At 45.8% G+C, this 27,657-nt stretch overlaps 1 protein-coding gene across 1 annotated transcript in view; it reads left to right on the top strand.

Annotated features, from left to right (window-relative positions):
- Window positions 1-3,625, top strand: part of LOC122924260 (vomeronasal type-2 receptor 26-like) — a 35,645-nt gene extending 32,020 nt beyond the window's left edge. Inside the window, exon 3 of the mRNA XM_044275196.1 lies at window positions 2,706-3,625. Within this exon, the coding sequence (XP_044131131.1) occupies window positions 2,706-3,625 (920 nt within the window). The remainder of the gene's footprint in view (window positions 1-2,705) is intronic.
- The last annotated feature ends 24,032 nt before the right edge of the window (window positions 3,626-27,657 follow it).

Genomic DNA, 27,657 nt, shown 5'->3' with positions numbered 1-27,657 from the left:
TTGTCTGAACGTTTGTTTAGCACGGCTGGAGGGGGTTATCACATGTTATATTTCCTGTTTTGGGGTGTACCCTAATTTAAATTTTATTTTATTTTATTAAAACCCAAAAACAGTGTAGGCTACCTCCTCCTCCTCCTCCACCGCCACTTCCACCTACACCACCACATCCACTGCCTACTCAACCTCCTACTCCATATGGACCTCGTCCTCCTCGATCAAGATTATTATTTTTTTTACGTATTTTATGTTATTTGAAGTCATTTCCCTATCCGCATTTGTTTGCAGAGCACTTGTCATGCTCTTAATTTGCTGGCATTTGCAGCCCTCTAGCCCTTTCCATGTCATTTTTAGAGCCATGTTAGTGCTCAAAAGTTCGGGTCCCAATTGACTTAAATGGGGTTCGGGTTCTGGATCAAGTTCGGGTCCCAAACTCGAACATTTTTGTAAAGTTTGGTCGAACCTGAACATCCAAGTGTCCGCTCAACTCTACCGAGTAGGTGATTTTGCCCCCAACAGTCCGCACTGACTGACTGTTATATCTGTAAAGAATAGATCAAGGCAACTGGACTTACTGTAGATTTCTTCAAAATGTTTCACTCGTTATTCCAAAAAGCTTTCTCAATTCTGAGTGACTGTACAAGAATTCTCTGGGAATAAAAATGTAAGTGAATCAACTTCTGGTAATTATACCCAGCATGGGGTCAGAGGTCAATATACCCAGCATGGGGTCAAAGGTGTTTATTCCATTATTCTAATTAGGGTCAGTAGGTGATAATGCCCTCCCAGACTGCTACCTCTGCTGCCTCTGTGAACCCCTGCACCACTACTTCCCGGGCAGGCAGGCTGCTGCAAAGCACTTTTGGCTCCCGACCTCCCACTGCTGCCACCCTGCTGACTCCCAAGGTCAGGGGGCTAGTTGCCACCCTCTTCTCCTGATGATGATGAAGCCCCTTCTGCATTCGTCTCCCAAGTGCGAGCGGCTTCATCATTATCGAGTATTGTCTGCACATTACTGATGTCTGAAGGTCTCTGGGTCCTGACCACTCACAACAGCACCTCCCACTCCACTCTCCTCATCACTACTTGCCCACCTAGCGGCGGAAGTCTCCTCCAGATCTTGGCTGTGCAGAAGCTGCTTAATGTCATCTAGTTGCTCGTTCTCGCTGTATAGTGGAGCTGAGTCCACAGCATACAATACTTCTGTGGGTGAGGGAACAGCAAAGGACAGACGCAGTTTGAGGACAGGTGAGGCCACAGGGCCTGCTCTTGGGTCATGCCAACTAAGGGTAGTGTCTGACGAACCCACCAACTGTCAGCTGGGGGTGTCTGATGTCACTCGGGATGAAGTGGATGACCAAGTTAACCAATCAAGAGCCGCTGGGTTACTGGTCAAGACACGAGTGCTAGATGACCCTGGGAGCTCAGGCCTCTCGCTGCAACTCCTGCTTTCACGCCCCCTTACACTGCTGCGACCTCTACCTGCGCAATAAATATTTAGGCCTCTGCCACTCCTCTGTGCATGGCCTGGCACTTCTCTGTCTAACATACTTTTTGCTGAACTAAATAAATTATAATCAAATTAAAACACCCCTAAAGGCAACAAATATGTTTCTCTTTTTGTACTGAAATAGGCCAGTAAACGCTTTTATTGCAAATAACTGCAAAAGTGAACTGTGTATATATTTATCTTTTTGTACTGAAATGGGCCAGAAAACGCTTTTAGTGCAAATAACTGCAAAAGTGAACTGTATATATATATATATATATATATATATATATATATATATTTGCACATAAATTGGCCAGTAAACGCTTTTACTGCAAATAACTGAAAAAGTGAACTGCGTAAATATTTCTCTTTTTGTACTGAAATATGCCAGAAAACGCTTTTAGCGCAAATCACAACAAAAGTGAACTGCGTATATATTTATCTTTTTGTACTGAAGTAGGCCAATAAACACTCTCTCTACATGTACTGCAGAAGTGAAATGTGTATATATTTTTCTTTCTGTGCTGAAATAGACCACTAAATGCTTTCGCCGCAAATAACTGCAACTGTGAAGTGCGTATATATTTTGAATAGGCCACTAAAAGCTTTTCAACATAGCACTCACTTGCACCCCAATAACAACAATTTGCTGGAATGCCAGAGCTGTATAATGGCCATTTGGATCCCCAAATAATCTATTCCTGCAGTTGTAAATTGCTTTTCTAGCACTGTCCCTAGCTCCTTCTGACGTCTCTCCCTGCACTAAGATGCTGTGAAGTGATTCCCCCCTATCCTTTCCATGCACTTATAAATAATTTTTTCAGTTTTTGTTTTTCACAATGAGGCTTTTCCAATTGCTGCACTCAGAACGCTTTGAAAATCTAAGATGGCCATCGGATTTATAGAGCTGTGACATAACAGGGCTGGCTGGCTGCTGATTGGCTGCCTGCATGCATTTAAAACTGGGTGATCCCACCTTCCCAGACTTCCTTTCTCCATGTCCTCACACGTTCACCCGCCATTTTAGGAAAAATGTGTTTCGTTACCACGAAGCGCAAGGAAATTTGCATTCGTTGTGATTAAAAATTTTCCTGAAATTCTGATCGAATTCCACTTAATCAGCTTCGATTCGCTCATCTTTAGTCATGACAACTACTATAAATGGACATTTCTGCCAAATTTACAATAGTAAAATATAATCATTTCTTGATTGCAGATATGGAAACATGCTTAGTGTGTCCTAACGATCACTGGTCAAATGGAAGAAGAGATTCCTGCGTTCCAAGACCGATTGAATTCCTGTCTTATGGAGACACACTGGGGTCATCTCTAGTTATTATAAATCTTACATTTTGCCTTGTGACTATAGTTGTGTTGGGGATATTTATAAAAAATAAAGATTCTCCAATTGTGAAAGCCAATAACCAGAATCTTAGTTTCATACTTCTCCTCTCACTCATCTTCTCATTTTTATGTCCTCTCTTATTCATTGGACGTCCCTCAGATATATCATGTCTCCTCCGACAAGTGACTTTTGGAATCATTTTTAGCCTTGCAGTTTCTTCGGTCTTAGCTAAAACAGTGACTGTAGTCTTGGCTTTTCAAGCCATTAAACCAGGCAGGACACTGAGGCAGTGGATGAAGAGACACCTCTCCACATCCGTACTTGTTATAGGTTCATCTGGAGAAGTTTTGATCTGTGTCCTCTGGTTGTTTTATTCTCCACCATTCCCAGATTATAACACTGGAATAGAGGTTGGAAAGATAATCTTACAATGTATTGAGGGATCTGCCATTTTTTTCTACTTGTCCATCGGCTACATTGGATTTCTGGCAATTATGAGCTTTATTGTTGCTTTCTTGGCCAGAAGACTTCCAAAAACCTTCAATGAGGCTCAGTACATCACCTTCAGCATGCTGGTGTTCTGCAGTGTGTGGATCTCCTTCATCCCGGCCTACCTCAGCACCAAGGGGAAGTACATGGTGGCTGTGGAAGTTTTTGCCATCTCTTCTTCCAGTGCTGGACTTCTGGGCTGTATCTTCATTCCCAAATGTTACATTATCCTACTGAGACCAGAACTCAACACAAAGTCCAATATAAGGGTCATAAGAAAACATTGTACAGGAGAATTTTGATTTGTGTTTCCATATACAATTGTAGCTGAGCTAAACTTGACTCTGATAACACATGGCACAGTCTTATCTTGGTTTTCTCGTGACAAAAGCCATTTAAATCCATTGAAAAGTTAGTTACCTTTTTCTTCCTATTCTTTACTTAATGCGTTAACCATCAAGTTTAGCTCGGCTGCATCTGTATTTATTACTCTATTAAATTTGTATTATTTAGTTATATCTCTACTCTCGTATCGTTCTGCATCTTCCTCAATCAGTTTTTTTTTATTAACTGTTTCTAAAACTATCAAATATAAATAACCTATTTTCTCCATGATAGCAGAGTTTGCAAGGTTTTAATAAAAAAACATTACAAACTTTACATTGCTTCAAATTTGAATCTTGGAATTGTGAACTTTACCTGTTTGCATTGAACTTGTGTCCTATTGTGGTCTTATCTGAAGAAATGTTCACCTACAGGAGTCTCCAGCTTTATTTTATTTTGTGGCTTTGCAGATTAATCTTAGATGATGGTTTCTGATTAGTTTCTCGAGCGCTGATTCTTTCAGGTCGCCTTGTACGCGGTAACGTTATAGTCCAAGAAATGCGGCACAGCAATAACTTATTTCAATGCACAGTGAGAGTAAAATCATGACTCACGAGCACGAGGAAGGTCACAGTTCTGTCTTTTTCTTAATCTGGTTTTGGTAATTTCCTATATTCAGTCTTTAGTTACATACAGCATACAGAGAACGCCAGGTTTCCTGCCCCATCCTCCTGACTAGAGATGAGCGAAGTTATGAAAAAATTGATTTGGCTGCTTTGATGAATTTCCCAAAGAAATTCAAATTGTGACAAATTACTTCTTCTTTGTTAATTCATCGATGTTCGCAGCATCTGAGATTAAAATGAAGATCTTTCAGGGACTAATCCAGTTAAAAAAGAATAAGCATACAGATGTGTCATTGCTAGCGCTGCTTTTCTTCGCATAACGTTACTAGTGAAGCACAAGTTCTCATCCTTCACTATGAACGAAACAACCACTGTAACTGCAATACACAACAAAGCCAATAGATGGCAGTGATAACCTAAACTAGGTAATTACACTACACAATACACTATGCCTAATCCTCCTCTGCAACCTTACCGGCTACCCTCATCCCTACCCTGTTATTCTTCTGATATCCTGAAAACTGAAAGAAAAAAAATTGCTTTGTTAAAAATTAAGGATGTAAAATGTAGGGTATAAATAGCTAATCGGCAGTACAGTTCCTGGTTACACAAGTGAACCAAAGTGAACCTAAGGGGAACAATCTACGGAGAGACCGGCTCTGTCTTTTCCGCTGCCGTTCTGTGCCTGCCCAATTCTAAACTATTATAGCACTTTCCCCTATATTTATTTTAAAGAAAAGGGGATGAAAGGGTTAATGTGCAGTCGGACTGGAGGTCAGGGTTAGGGTTACTTTCAGCAGGCGTGTCAATAACTTTCCGCTGTAACAATTGACACTGTAAAGGTAATATTTCTGGCAATTCCAGCAGCCTGTATCTATATACTGTATATATACTATACTGTACCAGTAGCAGTTAAGACAAAATGTGTCCATAAATCTCCACTGTGACAGCAGCATACTGTGTATGTTCAAATCTCTGTTATAGTAGTTATGTCAACATATATTGTAGGAGAGTCCTTGGGATAATAGTGGATGGACGATACGTTCCACCAGAGGTCCTGGCCCTGGTGTAGTAAGAACCAGATCATTGCGGTTACAGCGGCGAATGCTGCTGATGCAGCGTGTCCAGGCCAGTTCTTACTGGGAACAGGTAAAGAGCAGGGTGGGTGACCTGTTCCCCAAGGCCATCCCAGGTTTTTGGTGGAGCTGGGCCTTTGAAGAACCCAGCCTGCTGAAGATGGGGGGTGGGTGTGTGTCTTGCTGTGCTGGAGATTTTCACAGACAGAGTCAGTGCTGGTCAATGAGAGACTGGGTGCAGCACAAACTGAAGGATAGCCCTGGGACGTGTGGTGCTACTAGCCGAAGGGGCTCTTGCAGCACTCCAGACCTGCAGGGTATTGCGATTGTGAGGTCACGGTTTATGGGCAAGCGAGGGTTACTCACAGTTCTGTAAGAAAACCCTGGTCAGGCGTACAGCAGTGAAGGAGAGGCTGGCACAGGGGTCCTCTGGGGCACACTCTGTATTTTGGGACCAGGCCTGATGGTGGATGAGGTGCCCTGGATGTTGCAGGTGTTTAATGTGCCTAGGGCAAGGTCCCTTTAAGGTTCGTGATTCCAGTGACTGTAACGGTGGCACACCGGTTTCTAGCAGTAATAAGTGAGGAACACAGGTTGCGGTGAACCAAACTTTTCTTTACTAGTAACAGTTCAACTTTGTACAGTTAGTTGTCAATACAGTTCCATATAGCAGGTTCCCTTCACAAGCAGGCTTTCACAAATAATGGCAGGTACACTGTTCTTTGCAAGATACTCAGAGGGTAAACAACAACACACTCAGATCAGGCTGTACCTTCTCCTCAGAAATAGTGTACACTGTTCCTTAGAACTCCTGTCTGATTCTATCCCAAGGCCCGGATGCCCTAATACTGGCTTTATCCTTGGTAGAAATCTTCCTCCCGTATTTATCCTTGCTTCACATTTATAATCCTTCTGCCCTTCAGCTTACTTGTTTTAGCTGGAAACACTGGCTCTGCTTGGCTTGTGGGGAACTGCAGGTTTCTCCCAGGAGGCAAACTCTTCTCATGGGGTGACTCTTCTGAGCTAACTCTGGCTCTTTATCCTCAGGCAGGCTAGGATCCTTCCACTAGCCTCCTGGTAGCAACTAGAAGCCTGGACTGTCTAGCTGCATGTCAGGAGGAGGCCCTCAGCTTGTCTCTGGCTGGTGCCCTCTCACTTCTGTCTCCACAGACTCCTGACTACAGACTAACTCCTCCCTGTCTGGGCCTGAACATTTATACTAGGGGCTCTCTATCTCCCTCTAGTGTCTAGGATGCTGCACTACACCCTAATAGGCCTGCAATACATATCACAGGGGAACAATACATATAAAAGCATATAGAAAATACATTAAAATGAACGGTTAAATTTACTGCCACTGTCCCTTAGAAGTAGGAGTATCACGTGGCCCAATTGACCCTTGTGTAGTGCCCACCTTTACCTAGTGGGACACTACACTCTGGCCTGAGGGAGACAAAGGGAGGTAGCCTAGAAGCCTGCAGGACCGGTGTGGTCTGTCCAGAAACAAGGTGACTCAAACCTGCTGTTTATTTGCTATGGAAGGACTTTTGTTCTATGCACGATGTGGATATGCACCTGTGTGGTCTGCACATTGCCTGTCACGCCTTTGGTGTGAATAAAGTCACAGTGTATCACAAATAGTGATGTCCCAAACTATTCGCCAGCGAACAGTTCACGGCGAACATGGCTTGTTCGCCGCGGCGGGCGAACATATGTGATGTTCGGTCCGCCCCCTATACATCATCATTGAGCAAACTTTGACCCTGTACCTCACAGTCAGCAGACACATTCCAGCCAATCAGCAGCAGACCCTCCCTCCCAGACCCTCCCACCTCCAGGACAGCATCCATTTTAGATTCATTCGGAAGCTGCATTCTTAGTGAGAGGAGGCAAGTGATGGCGATTAAAATAGAGAAAGGCGCTCATAGGGTGAGTATGTTCAAAACAGAAAAAAACTACTATAGGATGTATTATGCTCACCTATTGGGGTTGCACCAGTTTGGGTGCAACCGCAAGGAAGACTGAATAACAGGGAATTTCAACGGTTGGTGCAGCCTAGATTCGTCCGGTCGCCTTGGGCAGGAGCCACCCTGCCACTCGGGTAACGGTAGAAGAAACGAGACGATGAACTTTAAGTCCAACGTATGGACCTTAAACGGCGCACTCACACAACCGATCGTAGACAGTATTAGGGTATCAGCTATTTTTTTGCTTTATTCATAGACAACGCGTTTCGGGGTACTAGGGACCCCTTTATCAAGTCTAAAAGGTAAGGTTAAAATAAGGGGGGAGAAGCAAATATATGGAAAGACATAATACAGATGTATCCGTCAATAGGGAAGTAATAGTATAAAAATAAATAGAAAATGATAGAAAATACGTATATGTATATAAAGACATGTATATATCAGACGGGGAAATGATCAATAAAAATATGTACACATAAAATTTATAAAGGGTATTACATATACATGGAGGCATGTAGTTTAAAACAACAAAAAAATAAATAAAAAATATACATATATATATAAAAGAAAAAATATATATAATCTAATCACTACTGTCGCATTTATTTTGAAAAAATAGTAGTTTTGAAAAAACAGCAGTGAATGAATGTCCACTGTTTAAGTGAAGGCCACTATATTGTGCTAGGCCATTAACCACAAGGACCAAGGTAGGAATATATATATGTTCTCTCAAATTAGGAGCAGAATATGGCTGGAAGGTCTAAGTGTATGTTCTAAAGACTGTTGTGGAAGATAAGGTTACTAGCAAAAGGAATAATGGACTCTGATGTAGAAGTATTAACATACCTGGATCGGATCAGCAGAGCGGTGCTGCTGCTGAATCCGGGAAGCACGAGGAGGACGCTGACCTGCTGTGGCGCGCGCACTGCTGGGGGTTAAGAGGTGGCTGCGCTTGTATGGGAGGGCCTGACTTCCTTCATTGGAGGTGCGTCCGTGGGGGGCGGGGCCGGGGGCGGAGTCGGGGCGGAGTAACCAGCGGCGCACGGAGAGATGAATGGGGGATAGAACAGAGCGGGCAGAGAGAGGGATCGGGGTACGGATGGTGTCAATTAAAAAACTGAAGCTGAGGTGGGGACGTGTGTATGAAAGCAAGTCTGATATTAAGTCGATCGTGGTGGCTGTGGGGTTATTTGAGCAAGGCAGGTTATTGGCAAGGGGGAGAGAAGGGAAGGAATTAAAGGGATATATACCCTGCAGGGAAAAAATGGATATTGATGTAGGTGTATGATGGGTGGGCTGGGGATGGCATATAATTAAACTCACTGAGTGTTGAATAGAAGGAGGGAGGGGGAAGGGGGACACAATGTGACATGGGAACAAGAGGATGAACCGGAAAGATACATGTGAAGAAATGTTGGAACTAAATGAGGGGGATAGATATAATGGGGGGCACTGGGATATACGGGATAGTATAATGTAAGTCGCGCCAATTATATATACAGTTGCAAGAAAAAGTATGTGAACCCTTTGGAATGATATGGATTTCTGCACAAATTGGTCATAAAATGTGATCTGATCTTCATCTAAGTCACAACAATAGACAATCACAGTCTGCTTAAACTAATAGCACACAAATAATTAAATGTTACCATGTTTTTTTGAACACACCATGCAAACATTCACAGTGCAGGTGGAAAAAGTATGTGAACCCCTAGACTAATGACATCTCCAAGAGCTAATTGAAGTGAGGTGTCAGCCAACTGGAGTCCAATCAATGAGATGAGATTGGAGGTGTTGGTTAAAGCTGCCCTGCCCTATAAAAAAACACACACCAGTTCTGGGTTTGCTTTTCACAAGAAGCATTGCCTGATGTGAATGATGCCTCACACAAAAGAGCTCTCAGAAGACCTACGATTAAGAATTGTTGACTTGCATAAAGCTGGAAAGGGTTATAAAAGTATCTCCAAGAGCCTTGCTGTTCATCAGTCCACGGTAAGACAAATTGTCTATAAATGGAGAAAGTTCAGCACTGCTGCTACTCTCCCTAGGAATGACTGTCCTGTAAAGATGACTGCAAGAGCACAGCGCAGGCTGCTCAATGAGGTGAAGAAGAAGTCTAGAGTGTCAGCTAAAGACTTACAAAAGTCTCTGGCATATGCTAACATCCCTGTTAGCGAATCTATGATACAAGAGCACATGGATGTTCCACAGCAGTACTGGCAAAATATTCTGTGGACAGATGAAACCAAAGTTGAGTTGTTTGGAAGAAACACACAACACTATGTGTGGAGAAAAAGAGGCACAGCACACCAACATCAAAACCTCATCCCAACTGTGAAGTATGGTGGTGGGGGCATCATGGTTTGGGGCTGATTTGCTGTGTCAGGGCCTAGAGGGATTACTATCATCGAAGGAAAAATGAATTCCCAAGTTTATCAAGAAATTTTGCAGGAGAACTTAAGGCCATCTGTCCACCAGCTGAAGCTCAACAGAAGATGGGTGTTGCAACAGGACAATGACCCAAAGCATAGAAGTAAATCAACAACAGAATGGCTTAAACAGAAGAAAATACACCTTCTGGAGTGGCCCAGTCAGAGTCCTGACCTCAACCCGAGGGAGATGCTGTGGCATGACCTCAAGAAAGTGATTCACACCAGACATCCCAAGAATATTGCTGAACTGAAACAGTTCTGTAAAGAGGAATGGTCAAGAATTACTCCTGACCGTTGTGCACGTCTGATCTGCAACTGCAGGAAATGTTTGGTTGAAGTTATTGCTGCCTAAGGAGGTTCAACCAGTTATTAAATCCAAGGGTTCACATACTTTTTCCACCTGCACTGTGAATGTTTACATGGTGCGTTCAATAAAAACATGGTAACATTTAATTCTTTGTGTGTTATTAGTTTAGGCAGACTGTGATTGTCTATTGTTGTGACTTAGATGAGGATCAGATCACATTTTATGACCAATTTGTGCAGAAATCCATATCATTCCAAAGGGTTCACATACTTTTTCTTGCAACTGTAGATACATTAAAGTTCACCGTCTCGTTTCTTCTAGTGAGAGGAGGGACAGTGCTGCTGCTGCTGATCTAATAGGGAAAGCATTAGCTAGGGCAGTGTTCTGAACTTCTGTGTCCACAGACTCGTCTGCTGTAAGGACAGCGTCCTGACAGCACCCCAAAAAGCCCTTTTTAGGGCTGGTACATTAGTCAGCTTTATATATATAGAAAAAAATAACTAACAGCACCACCTTTGAAGCAATAGCTTGTGGGTGCAAAGTCCAAGTACGGCAACTGGATCTTACCCCTTTCAATATAATAAAAAATTGGACTGCACCCCAAACGGTTCCTTGTAGTAAAACGAGTGAAGTTTATTCACACATGTGATGGCAGCAAAATATATATATATATATATATATATATTAAGGCTGTTAACAGCCTGCATTTGTGGGAGGGGCGTCTGGCTATTTATCCCCCTACCTGCCACTCAGCCAGGCGCCCGAGCCTCACGCTTCCTGAGGCATCACGCTCCGTTCCTCTCTGACCCGAGACCTCCCTTCCGGTTCTGCACCCACGCACCGCCGGCGTCTGAAATCTTCGCTCTCTCCTCCGGTCTTCAGGTAATCGAGGCGCAGCTGGCGCCGTCCCAGCTGTGCCTCACGTCTGGGCTCATGCCCCCTGGTGGTTCAAATTAAGTGCCGCTCTCCCCAGTGCCGCTCAGTGCCGATCGCTGGATTCCGGCTGCAGGGCCGGCAAGCTGCGTCCCGGTCCACTATTTTTCCGGTCACGTGCTGAGCAACTGGGGTGCTGAGGAGCTTCAATTGGGAAGTCAGTGTCGTCCTCACATTTTCGCCACCCACACACCCTCTCATCTTTTTGTTTGATGTCAGCTCAAGTGATTCAGGCGTTGTTCTGGCTCTGTGATGCGGGCAGCACGCCCACTGGGGGGGGGGGGCGCAGTTTTATAAAAAAAAAAAAGAAGAGGGGTTGATAATAAAAATTCCTTCTTAGGGGGGGGGGAGGAACGATTCTTCACAGTCACACCGCCTTCATCTCTGCATCAGCATCACATTGCCAGAATTTGCGCCGTGAAGTTGGTGATACATTACTTTTCAATTCAGCAGTTTTATCTCACGCTGCTTCCGTCTCCATCACTTGTCTCTGGATCGCCCAGCTTGTCAGTGTCCCTGGATCGCCCAGGTTGTCAGTGTCCCTGGATCGCCCAAGTTGTCAGTGTCCCTGGATCACCCAGGTTGTCAGTGTCCCTGGATCGCCCAGGTTGTCAGCGTCCCTGGATCGCCCAGGTTGTCAGCGTCCCTGGATCGCCCAGGTTGTCAGTGTCCCTGGATCGCCCAGGTTGTCAGTGTCCCTGGATCGCCCAGGTTGTCAGTGTCCCTGGATCGCCCAGGTGGTCAGCGTCCCTGGATCGCGCAGGTGGTCAGCGTCCCTGGATCGCCCAGGTGGTCAGCGTCCCTGGATCGCCCAGGTGGTCAGCATCCCTGGATCGCCCAAGTTGTCAGCGTTCCTGGATCGCCCAGGTTGTCAGTGTCCAGGTTGGGCCCTTCACTAGCCTGATTTTGAAAGCGGCCATGTATCTCACCTTTTATGGATTCCTCCGGCCCGGTGAGGTTCTGGCGGGTCCAAATCGCCATAACCATCCTCTGAAGCAGCATCTGTTATGGGGCCAGGGCCATTACACTCCCCTGCTACCTTCCACCAAAACCATTCAGACGGGACCCCCTTCCGAGGTTAAATTCTATCCCACGTTGAACGATTGGTGCCCAGTTCAGGTGCTGCATCAACTGCTAGCCCTCATCCAAGGTTCATCACCAGATAGCCCGCTCCTGCAACACGCAGGCAAGCCTCTCAGCACCTCTCAGTTTATATCTTTCATCCGTGCCCTCGCCCAGGGTCTAGGCTATGACCCCAAGGTAATTTCGGGCCACTCATGTCGCATAGGGGCAGCCTCCGCTGCTTCTCGGCATCAGGTGCCAGCTCATGTCATCCGGTCCATGGGGCGGTGGCGGTCCTCCTGCTTTACCAGGTATATACCCAATCCTTGAGAAAGGTTCTGTGAGAGAACCGAAACGTTGTCAATTTTCTAAAATGTGTGAATAAACTGCACATTTTTTACTTGAAGGAGTGCTGCGGACTTTCTTTGTTGTTTATCCGTCCTGTATCGAGGGACCACCGCGGGCACCATACAACCATTTACTGCATGTGAAGGAGTGCTGCCTAACCTTTTCTATGGATCTATATATATATATATATATATTAACCAAATAATCCAGCGGGAGCACCATCCAGGAGACAGGTGCAATGTCCAACATAGGGTAACGGCAATACCCAGTAATATAAAAAGCAAAAAAGTAGGACTGCACTCCTGAGTTGTAGTGAAATCAAAAAAACTTTTATTCACCCATAATGTGGCAAACGTTTCGGCTCACGCTTGAGGAAGGCTCTTGTGAGCCGAAACGTCGCAAGTTTGCCACATTATGGGTGAATAAAAGTTTTTTTGATTTCACTACAACTCAGGAGTGCAGTCCTACTTTTTCGCTCTATATATATATATATATACAGTCATGTGAAAAAATTAGGACACCCTTTGAAAGCATGTGGTTTTTTGTAACATTTTTAATAAAAGGTTATTTCATCTCCGTTTCAACAATACAGAGAGATTAAAGTAATCCAACTAAACAAAGAAAACTGAAGAAAAGTCTTTTCAAGATCTTCTGTAAATGTCATTCTACAAAAATGCCTATTCTAACTGAGGAAAAAGATAGGACACCCTCACATGTATTCCCTCTTAAATTGGCTCAGATCTCACACAGGTATATCACACCAGGTGCACATAATTAGTAGATCGTTACTCTGCATGTTGAATGAGGCTTGCCCTATTTAAACCTCAGACATTTAGTTTGGTGTGCTCCTGACTGTTGAAGTGAGAGTGAGCACCATGGTGAGAGCAAAAGAGCTGTCAGAGGACTTCAGAAAAAAGATTGTAGCAGCCTATGAGTCTGGGAAGGGATTTAAAAAGATCTCAAAAGATTTTGAAATCAGCCATTCCACTGTCCGGAAGATAGTCTACAAGTGGAGGGCTTTCAAAACAACTGCCAACATGCCCAGGACTGGTCGCCCCAGCAAGTTCACCCCAAGAGATGACCGCAAGATGCTAAAAGAGGTCTCCAAAAACCCTAAAGTGTCATCTCGAGAACTACAGCAGGCTCTGGCTACTGTTGATGTAGAAGTACATGCCTCTACAATCAGAAAGAGACTGTACAAGTTTAACTTGCATGGGAGGTGTGCAAGGAGGAAACCTTTGCTTTCCAAGAAAAACATCGAGGCCAGACTGACATTTGCCAGAGATAAAGTTGACAAAGACCAGGACTTCTGGAATAATGTTCTTTGGACAGATGAGTCCAAAATTGAATTATTTGGACACAACAGCAGAGGACATGTTTGGCGTAAACCAAACACAGCATTCCAAGAAAAGAACCTCATACCAACTGTGAAGCATGGAGGTGGAAGTGTCATGGTTTGGGGCTGCTTTGCTGCAGCAGGACCTGGTCAGCTCACCATCATAGAATCCACGATGAATTCTACTGTGTATCAGAAGGTGCTTGAAGAACATGTGAGACCATCAGTTAGAAAATTAAAGCTGAAGCGGAACTGGACCATGCAACATGACAATGACCCAAAACATACTAGTAAATCACCCAAAGATTGGCTGAAAAAGAAGAAATGGAGAGTCCTGAAATGGCCAAGTCAAAGTCCAGATTTGAATCCCATTGAGATGCTGTGGGGTGACTTGAAAAGGGCTGTACGTGCAAGAAACCCCTCAAACATCTCACAGCTGAAAAAGTTCTGCATTGAGGAGTGGGGTAAAATTTCCTCAGACCGATGTCGAAGACTGGTAGATGGCTACAAGAACCGTCTCACTGCAGTTATTTCAGCCAAAGGAGGTAACACTCGCTATTAGGGGCAAGGGTGTCCTATCTTTTTCCTCAGTTAGAATAGGCATTTTTGTAGAATGACATTTACAGAAGATCTTGAAAAGACTTTTCTTCAGTTTTCTTTGTTTAGTCGGATTACTTTAATCTCTCTGTATTGTTGAAACGGAGATGAAATAACCTTTTATTAAAAATGTTACAAAAAACCACATGCTTTCAAAGGGTGTCCTAATTTTTTCACATGACTGTATGTTGCAGTTGCCTGCCCGTGTGTGAGAGGCTGCAGGCTCACCGACAGTACTGTGTGCACACCATTCATACAGGGTGTCACAGACAGTACCTTGCAGATAAAAAAATAAGTACATTTATTATTTATCTGTGATATAATCGCAGTTGCAAGCCAGTGAGTGTCTGGCCCACAGACTGTACTGTGGCCACTGGCTAGGCCACCTGTCACGGCCACGGTTATGGTCGAGACTCCTCAACCGCATGCGGTTGCCTGCGGTTTGGTTTTGGTGTTCAATCACAGGTGAGGGCCGCTGGTGTGTGGCCTCACTTGTGGTTGCCGCGGGCAACTAGTTCATGTCATGCGGTTGCACCTAACCACCTTCATGTTGGGTGTTGTGTTTGTTTGTCTGGTGTGCACTGCGTTTTGTGTTGTGTGTGCACTAGGACTCTTCCCTTCACTGTGGCTGCCCGTGGCAACATTTGGTTGGATGTGTACAGTGTCCCGGCTTTCGGGCTGACTCCCAGGACATGGTTGCCACCCATGTCGTTGCCTGCGGCAAAAGCCACAGTGTGATCTTGGTTTGGACACTTCCCCTTTAAGTGGTGTTTTCCCTTCCCTGGTGTTGGAAGGGTTAACTCCCTTTCTGTGTGTGTGAGACACTGGGTTTGTCTGTGTGGGTGTGGCCACTTAGGCCTATAAAGCCTCTGTGTTTGGCATGTCTCAGTGAGTTGCTTCAGCCATGCTTAGCTGGAGCAGTCTCCTGTGCATTCCATCTGCCAGTGGGGGCCACCCTTGTGGTCATAAACTATCTGTGACTCTTAAGTTTATGTTGATGTCCATTTGATGTTTTCCTTTGTTATGCAATGCACCTATGGATCTGAGTTCCTGTGTGTTTGTGTGTGTACTGTGTCCATTTGTGTTTGGGTGTGGACACTTGCTGTCTTGCTCGGGATCCAGTCTGAGTGTCTGTGGCAGGTAGGTGTGGAAGTGCTTTTCAGCCTCCTGCCATATCCATAGGCTGTTTATGTTCCTTTCCCTGCAGCTTGTCCAGTGAGACTCCTGTTCATTCGTGTCCAGAAGGAACAGGTCGTCTTATCCTGTTCCTTGTTCCAGGGCAATCCTGAGAGCTAGTAGGGACCCCAAGGTATCCGGTGTATGAGTCCTCCCACCTTCAGGGTTGACTCATATGGATAGGAGTCAGGGTCAGTTTAGGGACGCGATAGGAGCTGACCTGCTCCCTAATACTGACCACAAAAAATTCATTTTATAAAAAAAATATATATATTTTTGTGGACATACTGTCACGGCTGAGGATGGGGAAAAACCCTCAGCCGTGCGATGCCAGAAGATGTTACGCGCTGCTTGACCAGGACGACAAACCGTTACAGGGTGTAACTCATACCGTTACACAATGTCACGCACAAATCCCAATACCTTGCAGATAATAAACAAATTCAATGTATTATTTATCTGTGATATAATCGCAGTTGCAAGCCAGTGAGTGTCTGGCCTGCAGACTGTACTGTGCCCACTGGCCAGGCCACCACTCATAGCATTACAGGGTGTCACTCACAATACCTTGCAGATAAAAAAAAGTAAAATTATTTTTTCACTGTGATATAATCGCAGTTGCAAGCCAGTGTGTGTCAGTCCCACACAGACTATACTGTTCCCACTGCCCACCACTTATATAGGGTGGCACAGTACCTTGCACGCATAGTACCACTTAAAAAAAAAAAATGACAGGCAGAGGCAGGCCACCCCGCAGGGGCCGTCGTGGTCGTGGTGCAGTGATTTCCACTGGCCCTGGAATAATGCCCAGTGTTCAAAGGCCACGTACCCTGAACCCAAAAAATTCTGAGAACATAGTTGACTGGTTTACACAGGACACCCAATCTTCAACAGCTTCCACTAAGAACCTTGACGCACCATCCTCCTCCAGCTCAGCTTTGGTCACCTGCTCTCAAGTTACCACTTTCCCGCCCGCCGCCACCTTCACCACTACCACCACAGCCACCACAGCCGCTTCACTTGATCCGTCAGAGGAGTTATTTACACATCAGTTGGATGAAATTAGTGATGAGCAACCATTATTGCCAGAGGATGTAGATAACAGGGATATGTCTCAGTCAGGCACCATTACACAGATGGACGTACGGTGTGATGATGATGATGATGATGATGATGTTGTACCCGCTGCTTCCTTTGCTGAGGTGTCAGATACAAGTGAAGCGGTTGATGATGACGATGTGTCCGTGGATGCCACGTGGGTGCCTGCTCGAAGAGAAGAAGAAGAGGGGGAAAGTTCAGAAGCTGAGACAGAGAGAAGAAGGAGACGAGTTGGAAGCAGGGGGAGATTGTCGCAAGGAGCTAGCAGCACAGTCAGACAGCATGTATCGGCACCCGGGGTCAGCCAGACAGCACGCCAATCAACGCATGCTGTTGCCACCACCAGAATGCCGTCATTGCAAAGCTCAGCAGTGTGGAATTTTTTTTTTGTGTGTCTGCCTCTGATAACAGCAATGCCATTTGCAACCTGTGCCAAAAGAAACTGAGTCGTAGGAAGTCCAACACCCACCTCGGTACAACTGCTTTGCGAAGGCACATGATCTCACATTACAAACGCCAATGGGATCAACACATGAGTACAAGCAGCACACAAACTCAAAGCCACCATCCTCCTCCTGGTCCAGCATCTTCAGCTACGTCAACCACTGCTGTCCTCTTTGCCCCCTCTCAACCACCCACCACTCCGCCTCTCACCTTCAGCAGTACCATTTCATCTGCCCACAGTCAGGTGTCTGTCAAGGAAATGTTTGAGCGTAAGAAGCCAATGTCAGAGTCACCCCCTTGCCCGGCGTCTGACAGCTGGCTTGACGGAACTCTTAGCCTGCCAGCTTTTACCATACCAGCTGGTGGAGTCTGAGGCCTTAAAAAAATTTTTCGCTATTGGGACACCACGGTGGAAGGTACCCGGACAATTTTTTTTTTCAAAAAAGACAATCCCAAACCTCTACTAGTTATTGAAAAGGAAGTCATGGCATCTCTGGCATACAGTGTTGGCGCAAGGGTCCATCTGACCACTGATACCTGGTCTGCAAAGCACGGTCAGGGCTTGTATATCACGTACACTGCGCATTGGGTCAACCTGCTGATGGCTGCAAATCATGGAATGTGTGGCTCTGCAGCGGAGTTGGTGACACCGCCACGACTTGCAGGCAGGCCAACTGCTACCTCCTCTACTCCATCCTCATCGATAACCTTCTCGGCTGAGTCCTCTTCTGCTGCGGCGTCTGGCTGCACATCAACTAAATCCCCCCAGCTCCCCAGGGGCTATTCCACATCCCGGATACAACAGTGTCACGCTGTCTTGGGGTTGACTTGCCTGAAAGCAGAGAGCCACACCGGACCAGCACTCCTGTCCGCCCTGAACGCACAGATGGATCAGAGGCTGACCCCGCACCAACTGGAGATCGGCAAAGTGGTGTGTGACAATGGAAGCAATTTATTGGCGGCATTGAATTTGGGCAAGTTGTCACATGTGCCGTGCATGGCACATGTGTCGAATCTCATCGCACAATGCTTTGTGTCTAAGTACCCAGGCTTACAGGACGTCCTCAAGCAGGCCAGGAAGGTGTGTGGCCATTTCAGGCGTTCCTACACGGCCATGGCGCACTTTTCAGACATTCAGCACCGAAACAACATGCCATTGAAGCGCTTGATTTGCGACAGCCCGACACGTTGGAATTCAACACTCCTAATGTTCGACCGCCTGCTCCAACAAGAAAAAGCCGTCAACGAGTATTTGTATGACCGGGGTGCTAGGAAAGCCTCTGCGGAGCTGGGGATTTTTTTGCCACGTTACTGGACGCTCATGCGCAATGCCTGTAGGCTCATGCGTCCTTTTGAGGAGGTGACAAACCTAGCAAGTCGCACCGAAGGCACCATCAGCGACATCATCCCATTTGTTTTCTTCCTGGAGCGTGCCCTGCGAAGAGTGCTGGATCAGGCTGTAGATGAGCGTGAAGAGGAAGAGTTGTGGTCACCATCACCACCAGAAACAGCCTTATCACCCTTGCTTGCCAGACCTGCGGCAACGCTGGAAGAGGAGTATGAGGAAGAGGAGTCAGAGGAGGAATGTGGCTTTGAGGAGGAGGAAGACCAACCACAGCAGGCATCCCAGGGTGCTCGTTGTTGTCACCTATCTGGGACCCGTGGTGTTGTACGTGGCTGGGGGGAAGAACAGACCGTCAATGACATCAGTGTTGATTACCTCACCTTCATTAAGATGAATGAGGCATGGATCCCGAAGGGACTGACAGTGGGGATACGTTTGACTAACAAAAGGGCTGATGACATACCTTGGCCTCAAAATGGTCCCCACGCTGCTGTATTTAATGTCTACATACCGGATGACTTTCGTGAATTCTCTGCCACCAACTAGGGTTTCAAGCTGCAATATTTTAGTCACCTTTCTGCCTGGAAAACATAAATTTTTCCGGCCGCTGCTACTGCAGCGGCTGCAACAAAACCTAGTTTTTCAGGCATGTGTACATGCCTAATTTTTCTGGCCTCTGGTGCTGCACTGTGGCTGCAAAAACAAACAAAAAAAAAAAGCACATACATGTGTCAATTTCCCTTTGTGATCAGTACCTTGTTGTGGTGCCCCAACTTGGGAGTAAGAGGACCGACCAAGCTGCTTTTTCCATCTCCCGCTTCCTAAAATCAATTCAGTTTGGTCTATCAGAGTTTGGTCTGTCACTGTGAAGGCAGTCGAAGGTACCCGGCCTAAATTTTTTTTCACAAAAGGCAATCCCTGATATGGGACGTAACAGGGATTAAACTGATGAGAAGAGAACTACAGAAAATACCACTCATATTGAGTGTGACAGTAAATTGCACGGTGCAGACGCAGTGACCGTGGATTAAAACAAAGGGGAGGGAGCCAGCGTTTTTTTAACCATCTCCCCATTCGAAAAATCAATTCAATTCACCTTTCGGGGATCCTTGGTGTTGTACGTGGCTGGGTGGAGGAAGAAACCTTCAATGACATCCACGGGACATATCTAGCTTGGTATCCAACCTTGTGCAAACGGGGAGTTTGCAGTTGGGCAAATGGACTGTTTGCGGTTGTTTGTGGTGCATTAAAAAAGGAGTCTGTCAATGTCTGTGATGCGGGCGTAACCCTTACACTACCTGATCGATACAACATCATACCTGATCGTATACACACACTGGATGTTTTAAACCACGTTGTTCAAAAAAAAATTGGGATTAAAATCCAACTCTGCGTCAACTATGTCATTTTCCATTGGAGTTTTGCCATGGATCCCCCTCCGGCATGCCACAGTCCAGGTGTTGGTCCCCTTGAAACAACTTTTCCATCACTACTGTGGCTAGAAAGAGTCCCTGTAGGTTTTAAAATTCGCCTGCCTATTGAAGTCTATGGCGGTTCGCCCGGTTCGCCTGTTTGCGAACATTTGCAAAAATGTGCGCTGGCCATTCGCAAATGGAAAATTTTATGTTTGCGACATCTCTAATCACAAGGACTGTCTGTGATCGCATCAATACTGCCGCTGCTACCGTAGCCTACCACGATTACATCCCCACAGTATTTACAAATCTCTGCGCTTTAAGGGGGTTAAAGAGCCATATACCTATTTTATTGCTGTTTACTTCACTATAATTATGGAAATATAATATATTGTAAAAAGTCTACCTGCCAAATTACATGAATAACATGAAGATATAACTGCGCTTGGTCTCGAGTTACTATGTAGAACTAAATAGATATCACAGCCACAACTCCATATCTTGCAACAGCAATTTAGATGATGCTGTAGATAATGCTGGAGTGGCCGGAGGTCGAGGTGTATGGGCGTCGGGCACTTACCCCTCCCCCGCTCACTGCAGCGCTGAGCAGACTGACCCTACAGTAGTAGAGGCTTTGAGTGTCGCTGATGTCTATGTCTGCTGCCATAACCCTGCTTCTTCCCATAATATTCCCATTCTTACAGCGGGTAGAAGTTATCAGATGTGGCACAGTCAGGGTTTTCAGGTACAGATTGGGCTGCATATAATGGAATAATATATAGAGTTTAGCCTTTACTTTGGATGAAATTGTTGCACTTTACATTTGCTCTTATCTGCGTTATATAAATAACATCTATAGATGAATGAGAAATATAGTTTTTGTGCTCAATAACCTCCCCCCTTTCTCACACTATGATAATGATACAATTATAAGCACAAAGCAGTGAAATAATAGAGGCCGGACAGAAGGGTCATCGGTTCTTGTAAAGAGTCCAATTACAGTAAAATACAACGTTTGCTGCCCCAACCAGCCTCCTGGTTATACATGTATTCTATGGTAATGGCAGCGGCTTACTTCCTACTGTAGTCCCTTGCCGGCTTCCCTGTGAGGAATATGGATTAATATTTACTGTCGGACATGTCCTCACACCCCCATTTGCTGACAGATAGCAGAGGTAGTGAACTCCACAGGAGGGCCCTGCTTCAAAGCCCCAGCCCTGATTGTCATTTGCTTCACCTTTTGGCATGTTCATCAGCGTAGTCAGACCACACATGGAGTACTGACATAGCAGAGCTGGAGAGGGTCCAGAGGAGGGCAACTAAAGTAATAACTGGAATGGGGCAACTACAGTACCCTGAAAGTTGATCAAAATTAGGGTTATTTACTTTAGAAAAAAGACGACTGAGGGGAGATCTAATTAATATGTATAAATATATCAGGGGTCTATTTATCCCCGGGACTGGGACTGTGACGAGGGGACATCCTCTGCGTCTGGAGGAAAGAAGGTTTGTACACAAACATAGAAGAGGATTCTTTACGGTAAGAGCAGTGAGACTATGGAACTCTCTGCCTGAGGAGGTGGTGATGGTGAGTACAATAAAGGAATTCAAGAGGGGCCTGGATGTATTTCTGGAGTGTAATAATATTACAGGATATAGCTACTAGAGAGGGGTCATTGATCCAGGGAGTTATTCTGATTGCCTGATTGGAGTCGGGAAGGAATTTTTATTCCCCTAAAGTGAGGAAAATTGGCTTCTACCTCACAGGTTTTTTTTGCCTTCCTCTGGATCAACTTGCAGGATAACAGGCCGAACTGGATGGACAAATGTCTTTTTTCAGACTAATGTACTATGTTACTATGTTATATGCAAAATAAGTCCCCCCCCATCTGATTGTTAGCTGGCAAGGAAGAAAGCCCCCGGGGTCCAGGCTTCAATGATGCCCCAGGTGGAGAAGGTCACACCTCAATCAACCAGTTTGGAGGCAAGCTAAATCCTGCAGGAAAACCCCCCAGCAGGAGGTATCAGCCCTCGCCAGGATCAAGGATGTTGGCACCTACATTTCATAAGGAATTATGAATCGCCCGGCCATCGCAGGCGCAAACCGGATACATACGGATGGAGTAGAGGTAACACTGAGATTTCTAATCTAAGCAAACACCTTCAATTGCTTTTCAATGGCTTTTGTCTGAAGATAACGCGTTGAGTTAAGAAATTTGAGTTAAGAGCTGGAGTGCTACTCTGCTCCATCTGTATTTGTGTCCCGGTGGCCACGATGTACGTGCCCATGGGCTTTGTTTGATGGGGCATGCCAGGGAAAGGAGATATCCATATCTCCCCACAGAAACCAAATACTGGTACCATGTTTGGACTCTAGTTGTAGCCGGAATCCAGGCGGATCAATTGGGCCCGGAACCATCTTCCTGCGACATTCTGGTCTGGGGCTATGAGCCCTACCCATAGGCGGGGGGAGGGGAGCGGCCGGCTGCAGGTCATAAGCCCATGGAAGCCAGAGGGCGGTGTCTTTTCTCGTGAAATGTGTTTGGAGAGACCTGGAAACCGCTGACATCACCGCCCCCACGTGACTGAAGCTATGGACTATTCCACCATCATAGAGCTTTCATCTACCTGGTTCCTGACTTTTGCTCTGCTTAACCCTGTTGTCCCCATATGACCTGTATCTGTGACCTCCGACCACGGTGTATATTCTCTGTGTATACTGTGTTATATCTAGTGCGCCCTTACGGCGATTAAATATATAATTTCATCTTGTGCTGTCTTGTATCTCGATCACGAATCCCCACGTCCATGTTTCGGCCTACTTATAAGCTACCGCGGGTTGGTTTCTCACCCTATATAATCCCGTTAACGGACCGGGCTTATATCAAACGAGAAGCTGGTGGCAGATTATCTGAGCTGAGACCGCGCTGTTTTCCCTGCGGCCGTGACCAGGCTCTCAGCTTGTCGCCTCTCTGTGCCGGCGTGGACAGGAGGAGTCTGTGTAAACTGCACCAGGCTGACCCTGCTCCTCTGGAGGGCGTAACGTCACGTTTATGGTAACCCGTGACCATACCGCGCCTTGTGAGCTCGACGTAGGCGACGTCATGCGGGCACGAGGTGTGGCATTCGTCACATTCCCCAGCACAAGTGATTCCTTTACAAGCAATGAATAGAACTGCCGGACTCTGATGACACTCAAGCAGCAACATGAAATATATACAGAACATATATATCTATAAATCTCATAAAATGTACACTTTATTTATATGTTAGAGCATCAGGCTCTCCGGATAAAATGTCCTGTAACTAGGCCGACTGTCGGTATACAGCGGCAGGGTGTGTCAGTGTACACCGGATACACACATTATAGGGCGAATGGAAATCAGAGCTTCTGTTTAGCTATTGTCCCGATTACACACTACCCCATCCCCCGCTGAGGAAAGTGCAGCAGGACGCCCGCTGTTCAAATTTTCCATAGAATAAAAATAGTTATTTTGTAAAATTGTTAACGTTAAAAAACTATATATTTAATGTAAATACATTTTTGTTATAATATAAAAAATAATATATATATTTTTTCGCTTTATCTCCGGTGAGAAGACGTTCCTGCCGATGCTCTCTTCTGAGTCCGCAGGTCCGGACCGTCTATAAATGATGTAGTATTGGATGATCTGGTCCCGACATAAAGCAGAGTAATCACAGAGCACTGCGGAGGAGGAGGCTGCTGGGTCCTAGTGCAGAGGGATTTACCTGGGTGTAGAATTACTCTAGAAGACCCCGGCCAGGGCGGTCACACTCCAGACCATTTCTAAGATGGGACCCAGGGTCAAAACAAAACAGAAACTTCCTGTGCCTGTTTATTCTTTTATATAAAAAATAACCTTTATTTACTGTAAATCTAAATAAAATGTCCAAGAACAAGTAACATCTTTGTGATTAGGTGCAGGAAAACCTGCCCATGTAAAACCCAGGAGTACAGTAGTATAGTAATAGGTCAATACAGCAGCAGCGTAAGGTGTAACGTGCACCAACAGTGACAGGTAAACATATAATGTATATGATCCACATCTGACAAACCCTTCCCTGCTCCATCTCCCGCACTCTGCTCTGCTGCATGTACACCATACCTCCCGTCTCTGACAATCCCAGCTCAGCTACATCTGGAAACCTGAACAGCTAGGTCCTATAGCGGCAGCTCTGCTGCCATTCAAACAGTTCTGTGTTACATCTGACAAACTCAGCCCCACTGTACCTGAAAGCCCTGACTATGCTACATTATACCATTAGCATAGGATTGTCCCCTAGGAGAACGGCTATCTGCCACATTACAGGAATGCGGAGGATGCGGGCGGGAGAAATGATAAAAGGCTTCCCTGAATACAAAGTGCCGGCTATGCTGCGATGCGCCGATACAGTAGATGCTGTTGTCAGATCCTGTATCCGCTGTAGCAGCAGTGTGAACCCAGGGCTGGGCGCAGAGATGTTCCCGACACCAGACAGTTACAGCCTCCTGGCAGGCTCCACCGATGTCACCTCCACAGAGCGAGGGGCCCCATTCGATCCAGCGCTCCCCGAGTATCTTCCCTTCTCTTCCAGCTTTGGGTGATAACATTAGCTATAGTGGGAATGTCCAGTATATATAGGTACAGTATATACAGGTACAGTATATATAGAGAGGTGACTGCCTATCCTGTATAAAGGTGCTGGCTGGGAGGTGCATCAATATCAGATGTAGCAGGGCTGAGTTTGTCAGATGTGGCAATAATAAAGATGAGTTTCTGTCAGATACAGTACAACTCGGATGGTTTGAAGATGGGAGGTGAATAGGACAGATGTAGCAGTGCTGAATTTTTAAGATGCTGAAAGGCAGACTATGTCAGCTGTGTAGAGCAGAGTTTGTCATTAATGGCAGAGATGTTTTACAGTGTAGATCCAGGAAAAGTAAATCAGCTTTTCAGAAGAGCAGAGCTCAATATGTCAGATGGAGAAGAGCTGGGTTTACCAGCCGTAGGTGAGATAAATGTGCAATTTATAGCAGACATTGAGCTAAATTTGTCAGATGTAGCAGAGCTGAGATTGCCAGCTATAGGATGAATTAGTACAGTAGAACTGAGTTAGTCAGAAGAGCAGAGCTAATTGTCTTATGTAGTAGAGCTGGGTTTGCAAAATGTAACATGATATACAGCAATGTCATGTTTTACAGTAGTAGAATTGCTGTTGTCATATGTAGCAGTGCTGAGAATGAGTGACATAATGATAAGCGCCTGTGAAGGTTCTCGTTTATCCAGGTCATGGTATATCTGTAAAGAATAAATCAAGGCAACTGGACGTACTGTAGATTTCTTGAAAACATTTCACTCGTTCTTCCAACAAGCTTTCTCAATTCTGAGTCACTGTACAAAAATTCTGGGAATAAATATGTAACTGAATCCACATCTGGTAATTATACCCAGCATTGGGTCAAAGATGTTTATTTCATTATCCTAATTGGAGTAGGTAGGTGATAAAGACTTTCCAGAAAAAGGTGTCAAGACAGCATTGTATGTGGCAGACAATAGATGTCTAACCCCCCGCCTCTATTCAAGCTTGGCTTCTCCATTTTTAGGTAGATGGCCTCCTTCACGCCTCATTTGTACCAACACGCCTCGTTTGTAACAACAAGATGGACAACATTGTGTACGCAGTCCAGTGCAATGAAGAATGCTCAGAACTGTATATCGGCGAAACAAAACAACAACTACATCAGCGTATGGCCCAGCATAGAAGAGCCAAAACCTCTGGTCAAGATTCAGCCATGTACTTACATCTAAAAGGAACAGGTCACACCTTTGAAGACAGTCAAGTACGTGTTTTGGATAAGGAGGTCGATTCGTACAAACGAGGCGTGAAGGAGGCCATCTACGCAAAAATGGAGAAGCCAAGCTTGAATAGAGGCAGGGGGGGGGGGGGGGTTAGACATCTATTGTCTGCCACATACAATGCTGTCTTGACACCTTTTCTGGGAAGTCTTTATCACCTACTGACTCCAATTAGGATAATGGAATAAACACCTTTGACCCAATGCTGGGTATAATTACCAGATGTGGATTCAGTTACATATTTATTCCCAGAATTTTTGTACAGTCACTCAGAATTGAGAAAGCTCGTTGGAAGAACGAGTGAAACATTTTCAAGAAATCTACAGTACGTCCAGTTGCTTGAGGCTGACTGGCGCAAACCACTCATCGGTCTGTTGTTCAAGGCCCGTCCACAGCGCCTGCGCGGTGTGGGGTTTGTCCCACAAACAGATAAGTTTTTAAACTGCCTGCTGTCGTTTACCCCTGGCTGTGCTGAAGTTGGTGGTGAAGGTGTTACACTGACCGGATGAGGAGGCATTAGAGGATGAGGAAGCGGAGTAGGAGGAGGAAGTAACAGGAGGCAAACTGAAGCGCCCTGCAATCCTCGTGGTGGAAGAACATGCGGCAAACTGCTATCCGCCTCAGGCCCAGCCGCCACTGCATTTACCCAGTGTGCTGTTATGGAGATATAACATCCCTGACAGTGCCTACTGGTCCACATCTCCGTAGGGAGGTGCACCTTGCCACAGATGGCGTTCCGCAGTGCACACCAGATTTTGTTCCCCACTTGGTTGTGCAGGAAATGGATGGCTCGCCTTGAAAAGTAGTAGCGGCTGGGCACAACGTACTGTGGGACAGTAACCGCCATAAGGCATTTCAAACTATCCGTCTCCACCAGATGGAATCACAGCATTTCAAAGGCCAGTAATTTTGAAATGCTGGCATTCAGGGCCAGGGATCGTAGGTTGGTAGGGGGTACTTCCTCTTCCGCTCCAGTGTTTGGGAGATGGAGAGCTGAACGCTTCCGTGGGACATTGTGGAGATGCTTGTTTACCTAGATGGTGGTGTTGCTGGCAGATCCTCTGTTTGCGGGGTGGCAGGTGACACTGTCACTCCAGAGGTGGATGAAGAGGCCGAGACTGCAGAAGAAGAGGAAGCAGGAGGAGCCAGCAATCTTAATTGGTTTTTGAGGTGTCTACTCCACTGCAGCTCGTTCTTTGCACTTAGATGCCTGGTCATGCAGGTTGTGCTCAGGTTGAGAACGTTTATGCCTCGCTTCGGGCTCTGATTGCACAGCGTGCAAACCACTGGTGTCTTGTCGTCAGCACATTGTCTGAAGAACTACCACGCCAGGGAACTCCTTGGAGCTGGCTTTGGTGTGCTCGGTCCATTGCTGCGGTGGGCAGTAGCAGGCGTACTGTCTAGGGGACGGCCGCTCCGCTTTTGCACCCTGCTCCCTCTTCTGCTGTGCTGGTAGCTCTGTGCGACCACCGCCTCTTCCTCCGAACTACACAGGTCACTCACATGACCTTGATTCCATGTGGGGTTGAGGACCTCATCGTCCTCCGCATCATCTTCTACCCAGTCTTCACCCCTGCCCTCCTTGTCGGTCTGCACACTCAGAATTGAGAAAGCTCGTTGGAAGAACGAGTGAAACATTTTCAAGAAATCTACAGTACGTCCAGTTGCCTTAATTTATTCTTTACAGATATAATGAGAAGTGCACATGAAGCGTGTGGATGGTCACGCCTGGGGATGGCGGCCGGGCTCCCGCCTGTCTATGAACTGACCCGCTCTGTTTATTATGTCTACTGCTTTCATCTTAATTAATACTTGTGATATCACCGATTAAACGTATAATACCTGAAACAGCATTTATGAACGTGTATAACTAGACTAGATCGGACACATGGATGTTCGGGTTCGACGGGTTCGGCCAAACTTCACAAAAAAGTTTGAGTTCGGGTTCGAGTTCGGGACCCGAACTTGACCCCAAACCTGAACCCCATTG

This window comes from Bufo gargarizans, unplaced genomic scaffold (assembly GCF_014858855.1).
Source record: "Bufo gargarizans isolate SCDJY-AF-19 unplaced genomic scaffold, ASM1485885v1 original_scaffold_961_pilon, whole genome shotgun sequence".
NCBI lineage: Eukaryota > Metazoa > Chordata > Amphibia > Anura > Bufonidae > Bufo > Bufo gargarizans.
Note: the sequence above shows the minus strand (reverse complement) of the source record. Positions and strands in the feature narration are given on the sequence as shown.